At 38.9% G+C, this 9043-nt stretch overlaps 1 protein-coding gene across 1 annotated transcript in view; it reads right to left on the bottom strand.

Annotated features, from left to right (window-relative positions):
* pcp4b (Purkinje cell protein 4b) overlaps positions 1-8447 on the bottom strand; it is a 35179-nt gene extending 26732 nt beyond the window's left edge. The window contains exon 1 of the mRNA XM_034867740.1: positions 8180-8447. Within this exon, the coding sequence (XP_034723631.1) occupies positions 8180-8335 (156 nt within the window). The 5' untranslated portion in view covers positions 8336-8447. The remainder of the gene's footprint in view (positions 1-8179) is intronic.
* Between the last annotated feature and the right edge of the window lie 596 nt (positions 8448-9043).

The raw sequence follows: 9043 nt of genomic DNA on the forward strand, positions 1-9043 counted from the left end.
AATGGAAAACCAAAAAAAGCGAGTAGACCCGAGGCGAGTCGAGTAGATACCACGCAGTGGAAAACCGCCATAAATGACCTTTCAGACAGCTGGGAGGAAAATGATTGCAACCCTTTGGAAACCACCCCACGGCCAGTCTATCCGCACCTGGACCTTTTACCACTTGGATGTAGTATATACTTTACACGGCATGGACTAATTAATGGAGCGCCCGGAAAAACTTTGGACACTTGGTGGAGCATTGCGGACTCTGTAAGGTTCTATAACTTGCACAGGTGTTTGGTCACTTGCCTTATGTCTGTCTGTCTGTCTGTCTGTCTGTCTGTCTGTGACTATCTCTGCATGTGTTTTGTCTCTCTCCCTCCCGGTTTACCTCTCTGTAATTTTTTATTTAATTTTTTGGTCCTGGGACATGTTCCTATGTCCCAGTGTATTGTTTAAATGTTTGTTTTTGGAATAAAAAAATAAATAAAAAAATCGTACTGTTCCATCTCTACGTGGAAAAGAGGGCTCCTTAATTTTCTTTTGCCAGTAAAGGGCACTACTCCTCTGTTGACATGTGGTGCATCTCATAATGTGAATGTGTAATGAAAGTCCTCAACAAAACAATGTGCTGAATATTGTAAAGGCATGTATTTTGTATGTGTTTTTTTATTTTTTATATACATTTTATGTTAATAAACTATATTCGACAGTGCGATTTAACATCTGGTTTCTTCCGGCTTCAGTCAGTATGGACTTAAAACAGGCGATATTAGCAAAAACATTATGTGGTGATAAATATAAATATCGATAAAAATGAGAATATATATCAATTTTTGGCTTTATCGCCCATCCCTACTGTGATGCATGCACGAAGAAACAATGAGTTTATGTTTTACACAGTGCTGTCACCTATTATCATACATTAACACATTTTAGTTTGTCACGCTGTCCTTTTTACACACCAATCTGTTCTGGTACAATTTGGATGTAGAATGTTAATGTTCAACATCAACAGTGTACAATGTTTGATAACTTTTTATAGTTTTTTTAACTTGTCATTATTTTTCATCCACCTAATAACCAGGAACTTAAAGGGGATTTTTGCATATATGTAGTCTAATCTGACAGCAAATCATCCATCAACCATAAGATGAAAAGAGCACAGTAAACTTCTCTAACACACTTCACTAAAGCAATGGGCTTAATAAAGATGTCAATTTACGTTATTGATTCACTTTACATTGCAATCTGTGAAACTGAGGAACAGGAGCCTGTCAGCTACACAGCTTTTGAAATTATGGCCACATAACAGTCAGACAACCGCTACACATGCATTACAAAAACTGTTTACATCCCAGTCACTTAACCACCCAGTGTGTAATAGTTTTACTGGGCGTTGGACAGTAATCTTAGTGATTTATGATGGTGGTTGAGTAAATTGCCATTCATATATTCTTTGCTGTTGATAAAGATTGTTTTTTGATGGAGTGTCTGTTGACACACAAGGAAGACATAATATGAATCAACATTTAGATAATAAATATGCTAATGGTATTAGATTGTTGATGCAATTGTTTTATAATGGAAATTAAACAATTATTTTAACCGTTTAAAAAATGCTTTTAAAACTTTTAATGAAAAAAACACCTTTGCAAAGCAACTGCTATGCCAGTGACCTTTACAAAATCCAGATGGGATGTTGCAACAGCACTTTTTAGAAAAACAGGAGAGCGTGACATCATGAGAAAGTGCTTTTTAAAGTTTTAACTGTTTTCTTTTTTCTTTCTCTGAATGGATTTTAACTTAATTCAAACTTAGTCTGCAGGTTAGTTATATGCTAACATAAGGTGTGTGTGTGTATATATATGTTTACCATGTTCAAAAAAACAGGCTGGGATTACATACCAAAGTACCTACATTTTGGGTATCAAGATCAATACCCTACATTAAATACAGTACCTACATGCTCAGGTTACAGCACACACAGAGTGTGATTTCATTCATTCTTTCATTCAGGATGTCAGTATTTGTTTGCTTAGATTGATCGATCGATCTTAAACAGCGCCTTTTAAAGTGATAGCATGCTAACATTAGCTAATTAGCACTGAACACAAAGTACAGCTATGGATGGTGGGAATGTTATTACAATTATCCGGAGGGGGACATGAATGTGTGAACCAAATTTCAATATTAAGGAACAGTATTTCACTAAAAAACACGATTGTCAACCTCATTGGTAAAAGTCAGGAGATCAGCAAAGTCAGTAAGATTCATCCTCTGGGCACCATGAATGTCGAAATGAATCATAACTGGCTGAGTTTTTTATCTATGCATGTTTATTTACAAAGCCAAGCCAATTTAACCCTTTGCACCCATTGGAGGAAAAAATCTCTTCAAGTGAGGTCCATCTGTCTGTTGGACAGCTAACAAGAACCGTGACACAGCAAATCTAAAAAAATCCACAAAATACCCCTAATCCAGCACTCCATGCTCTAAAGCTGCTTAATATTTGGATGTAGGGACAGATCACTTCCTGTTGTACGTTTACCAATCTGAGAAACTAGGACAGACTTATTTGGCTTTTGCTAAGCATAAATGCTGGTTTCTACCCTCAGACACAGCGGAGGGAGCCCCTCATGCTTCTCATGGTAAAACCTCAGTCAGTTTTGAAATGGGATGGAGAACAAATGTTTGAACTCTGAGTTGAAAAGTGTTAAGAGCACCATAAGAGAGGAAAAAAACAATCTCAAATGAAAATGGATATCATGTTATGGTATTTGTTCAAAGTCATTGGGTCAAGAAACACAAAGCTTGAGGGCGATCTACTAAGTTATTAACCATTTAGAGTGCAGTGTAATACAACAGACTTAATTTGCTAAGTAAGAAAAGGTTTAAAGAAGCTATTCAAAGAGGTTTGATTTGTACTGACTATTAATGTGATGACCTCATCGTTCCATCCCCGGTCAGGGTTATTTCAGTCTAAGTACTTTTAAATTTCAATCTCTGCTTAAAGTGGATTAGCCGCTTTATTCTGTCAAATTTATGTTTCCTGATCATGGGCTGTTAAATTTCAGTACGGCAGGGCTAATTCAGAGTTGGAATACTGCATACTATTTCTCACTGCAGTGACCGACATAAGCCACTTTCCAACAAGGTAGTTACAGGAACGTAGTTACAGGAATAGTCCACTTGTGAACTGTTCTACTATCTATTCTCCCCAAAACCGGTCTTTCCATTTTGCACTTGCACTGGCCAAGTGGCTATAGGAACTGGTAGGAGGGGTAAGGGAGTGATGCAAGCACAGCAACGGTCTTTATAGCATTAAATTCAGAAAACAAATGCACCAACACAGTATAAACTAAATAAGAAATCTAATGTATAGCCTAATAACAACATACAAGTCTCCCGATGAGGTGCGTGCGTGTATGCGCGCGTGGCCCCGCTGTAAGCTGGAGGTCTCTCATACTGCACATGTAAATAAGAGGTTTTTATTTTACGCGAGACCTCCAGCTTACAGAGGGTCTCCGAGCATGTCTGGCCGAGCAATGACCGGAAGACGCTAGCTGGTTGTTGGAGCTTTTCACCTCCGAAAAGTTAATTCTCGGCTAAAACATTTTCAGTTGTTGGTCTGTCTGTACCGGAAACCTTACTCTCGGCGACCTAGGTTCCTATGTGGAAAAGGAAACAACAAAAAGACCCTGCCCTGAAGCAGGAGCTGAAAGAGTTACAGGAACTGCGATCAGAGGAACTTAAAAATCCTCAAATTGGTCTAGTCTGAACTAAACGGTTCTAGGAATGTTGTGTTCTAGGAACTGCAAAAATCCCTCCGTTCGGAAAGCGTTTTTACGACCGAAGGCTTTTTTGATCATTAAAAAGAATCCAAAGAAGCTGGCACACCAGTCAAGATCTGGCAGCTGATCAAGGCTAAGTTTATGCTCATGCTTTTAATCAAGCTAATTAGCATTTCTGTCCATTCCCAGCTGGGAAAACTTGTTCAGAAATTAGTGGGAAAAAAACTGATACACATACTGTACAAACAACTTTCCTTTCTATTTTCTTATAAACACACCCACCACATGTGTGTTTTTGCTTTAAGTTACGGCAGTACGTAACAACGCTCCTTTGATATTAATTAGCACAGAGCGGAATATGGATGGGAGGTGTCGAGATGAGATCAATAAGATCTAAGAATATCTTTGACTTAATTTAGACACTGTCTTTAAACTGTGAACTGCTTCTTCTCACAGTCCCAAACACTGACAGAGCTGATGTAACAGTGACAGAAAAACTTATTCTGACAAGAGGCTGCCGTCGTATGACCTTTTTTGGCTTGAAAGACTGCTTGGAGTCAGTAACTGCAGGAAGTCAAGGCCAAGTGCAATACTGAAGTCAGAAAATACTTAGTCAAGAGTTCAAGCATCTTTCGTGTTCAGTGTGTTGCTTTTCCTATAAAGCAAACCCTGCTCATCTTTTCTTAAATCCAACCGATTCTTATTTTCCCAAACCCTACCGGTTCTGTGTTTCCTAAACTCAACCGTTGGTTTCTTTTTTTTCTTTTTAATTTTTATTTTATCGCGATGTCAATTCACCCTGTTCACAATTTAATTTTGAAATAACTTTGATTTATAAAAAAAACAAACTATTACTGATGATTCTCATTTAATTTTACGAGCCGACTGCGTCACAAAACAATACTACTTTATCCTGTGAGTTTTAAACATAGACTGCATAAAATAGATTTTAAAGCGCTCCCAAGGGCTGCAATGCTCTCCCTTCTCTCCATTGAGGCCTACATGTGTACAGGCTTGTGGTGATACGCAATGTGCTGTAGGTGCCAAAAATAATCAGTTTGGTACTGAAAATTTGCTTTGTTTTGCCGTGGTCAAAAAAATCGTGGAAGAGAATTGTGATATCCATTCTAAGCATTTCTTCCTCGGTGGTACAGACTAAGACGAGAGTAAGAGAAGCAGAAGAACAGCACGTGGATCCCATTTGACGACATAATGCATACGTAATATCTCCCAAGTTGCTAAAAGAACTACTAGAAGGTCGTGAAAAGATTGGCAAAATAGCTGCAAAGTCATCAGCAGTAACGTGTAGGCTAAATTAACTCCAATAGTCCAACACTAATACATTTGATTCAGCTAAATTAAAAGGATAGTTTGTATCAGTTTTTCACATGTTAACAAACTGACATAAATACGTTATCCCCCAAGAGCTGCTAATGTAGACTATTTAAATGATGTTGCCACAAGGCTAACAGCAGAGGAAACCATCTTGCAACATGGGGGTTTTCTGGTAACTCTTCCCATTCTGTTGACATTGTGTGAATGCATCATTAATGTTATTAGTAGTCCCACATTGCCAGACCTATCTCAATAACACTGCACAGGAAGGTCTGGCTAGTACACACAACATTCCTGGATAGGAGAAAAATGTGCTCTGGTTCATTGGCATTTCTTTAAACCAATCACAATCTTCTTGGGCGGCGCTAAGCGCCATACGGAGCAACGGTGCCTCTGCTAAATAGCCTCGGGAAGGAACTTGTTTTCATGGAACCTGTTTTATTATGCAACAGAAAACTCCGATTGGACAGACAGTCTAGATACCTGTCTCAATTTACCCTGCAGAGATCTGAGGATCACTCAACCATAATCCAACACAAAAAAGAGGGACATCTGGCTTAAATAAGGTACATCTGGGGTCACCTGAACTATGCTGTAAATGAAACGTCTGCGATATAGACCACGTTATTAGAAATATTGTGCTTCTCTTGTTAGGACAAGGTCAAACTGTCTGCTGTAAAAAGCTCTATTCTGAGATGGTTCCTGGAGTTTTAGAAGTCAGAAGCTTTAGGGACTTGATTTGAATTTGTAAAGCTTTGTTAAATTTGCAAAGAGACCGTGAGTGATGGAGTAAAAGGTAAAAATCTTAGATGTAGAAGTAAAACTGTGTGACATTATTCCCTTAGAGTATTTGACTTGTTCTGAGCAGGTTTCTGTAAATAAGAGGGTGAAAGGGAGGTGGAGAGGCAAAGAGTGGTGGGGATGAATGAGGGATCGCCGCAGTGCTGACCACTGTGAGACTCATCCACCCAGAACATGCTGAGCTGCTCTGCGTCGGTTTCTGGCTTCAAGTCCTTCTCAAAATTACACCTCTTTTAATCAACCAGAGATACTTTGCACATTCATTTCCAAACAAAAGGGTCAAGTGATTTCGCTGCCAGCAAGCGATTTTAATTATTTAAAAGGTTTTATGGCTCCGGTTGTGTATGCACATTGAATCCATCTTTTATTTAGGCGGCCAATGAATGACTTGTTAAAACATGCTCATAGGGAAGTGTGATGTCTGTCACCAATTCATTTTAGGGAATGATGGACTGCATACCTACTAGACCAATAGAGGGATTGCAATAAAAAAAACGCTGCCTTTTAACCTGAAGGGGTTTGGACATTTTTACCTGGGTAGCTCTGAGTTTGAAGTGCCAGGTTTGAGGAGGTTTACTGCTACGGTTACACTCTTCAGAGTCAAAAGACTCTTAACATCTCAACTTATCCTTTGTGCATACAGCATGTGTACACGGACACTAATTTGCATGGAAGCACATCATCTTTTAAATCAAATATATGCCCTCATATACGTGCGCAAACTAGAATACTCTGCAACCACATTTAACTGCAGCCTACTGTACTAACGTGCAGCAGAATATAAACTGCTTGTTTTGAAGTGTCAAAGCAGATTTTCAGAGCAGAATTACAAGACAAAGTCATCATGTTTCATCTTCCCTCTTTTTTTAAGTTTCACAACAATGAGCCGCAGCAGTGAGAAGCCCAATTTAGCAGATCTTCTCAAAAATACTTACAATTTTCTGTAAGTGCCGTTTAGTATTATTTTCATTCCATAACATTAATAATTGAGATTAGATATGAGCTTAATTGTCATTCACAACTTGCATCAACTGACTAAAATGGAATGTGACTTTTCCTAATCCCCGCTGCGTACAACTGAAAGGTGTTTTCTTAACATAATTGATGTCCCCCAATCTTCTGACAGGTCGCAAATATTTCAAACACTAACAACTGTTTTAATTGGGTGCAGTCTTCTGATGGTGTCACTCATCGGATGAGCAAACAAAAACAAAAAAAACACCAGTCTGTTGAGAATAGATTAGAGCACCTTTTCTTTATAAGACGTGATCATCTTTTTGGGTCCTTATGTCAAGGCGGCTGACACTTTATAAGATAAATGTTTCCCAAATTGATGTCAAACTACAGACACAAAAGTCTTACGAGTGACATTAGCAGAATACTCCAGAGCATTGCACTTTTAAGTCTGCATAATGGACTATCCGATACAATTCATAAACAGCAAGGTTAGCCAATTAAACCATCACCATCATTATACCAACAATTCCACAAGAATCACGGAATAATACATCCAAAAACATTATCCAAACTATAAATGAGCTATTAATATCCTCCTGCCTTCACTTTCAAATGCATTGAGCTGGAACATCTGGGACTGTGTGGAATCAGAAGGGAGCGAGCAGTTGCGAACTGTAATCCCCTGTGGTCTTATAGGGACTAGTGGGTTATTTCTACCGAAACACCTACAGTAATATACAGTATTGGTGGTGTGTATTTCCACCCGCACTGCCACAATATACTCTCATCCACAAACTGGTACACTGTAATAACGTAATAATTTAAATTTCCGAGTGACAAAGTAAAAAAACTGCTCTTCTTTAACAATAGGCTTCTAAACCTGCTTACAGTGCTCATTTTTTCATTTTCGCCACATAGTTTTTGTTATCCACGCTGTGTCAAAACATGACCAAGTAGTAGGTCTGAACCATTGTAGTGAAGAAATACCGTTCCCTATCGTAACTCCCCTATAGTGTCACTTTAGGGGGAGTAGCCAAACGCACAGATGCGTCCTGGTGTTCCCTCCACTTTGACAGAACAGCTTGTGCAGCATTTTACACTCTGTAATGAATTATATCCGCGCTGCAATAGTAAATATCGGATCAGAAATCTGATTAGTTAACAGAAGTCCGTCGTCGACAACAGCAGCAGTTATTCTGGCTGTTAAATCTCTTAATAATGAGGTTTCCCCTCTGCGCATTAGCGCGCGCATCGTGCGTAATTGGGTTAATCCCGACGTTTCTTTGTTTCAAAACACCAAATAGTCCTACCTCGCTCATGATGGACGGTAACGTCGAGGTTTTCTCGGCTGCTTCCAGTACGTGAGTTGCGGGATGAGAAGTTTCAGCAACAGTGATCTTTAAAAGAGTGGCTCGCCGCGGACAGAGGAGCTTTATAAAGTGGTAAGCCCAACTCCTCCGTGTCATCACGTCACCAATAAACCAATAGGAATGCCGTGGGCAAATGTGTCTCCCTAGTCACCACCCTACTCCTTCAAATATTCATACGCTGTGTAAGCCCTTTTCATTAGAATCAGCCAAACGGAGCTTCCCTCACCTTTAACACAAATGAGCGTTGGGAGGCATTTCATGCACCAGTCATCATGTCATTAGGAGAAATTGTTATTACACTACATGTATCATCGTGACTCCCACCTCAGTGTGTGCACTAGTGCATTGGTGTGAGCTTCATAACAAAAGCTCTAAAATAAAATTATGTTCTGCCATTTTATCTTCCCTTTCATAAACGGGGATTTTATAGTTTGTCCGGGTGCTTTACTGTAACATAATGCATACTGCGTTTTAAAATCAGCTATATAATGTTTCAATAATGACTTTACATTTTATGTTTTTTTAATTTCATGAAATGTGTTGTGATCCTTGCCGGGCATCATCCCATTTCTTTAGCATTAGTTATATCTAATAAAGGTTTACTGAGGTATAATAAGCTAATGAGAGTCCTGGTGTCCCAAACAACCGCATGTTAAATGTATTGACTTGACAAGACCGAGCTTTGCGTTTTAATTTTATTAAATTGTTTACAAGAAAGAAAAAGTGCTAGTGATTTTTCAGAAAGAATAGTGCCTGTTTCCAGCAGGCTTGTATAATCCTTTTGCATCAATCTATCTGCATCCA

Source organism: Etheostoma cragini, chromosome 3, assembly GCF_013103735.1.
Source record: "Etheostoma cragini isolate CJK2018 chromosome 3, CSU_Ecrag_1.0, whole genome shotgun sequence".
In the NCBI taxonomy this organism is placed as follows: Eukaryota; Metazoa; Chordata; class Actinopteri; order Perciformes; family Percidae; genus Etheostoma; species Etheostoma cragini.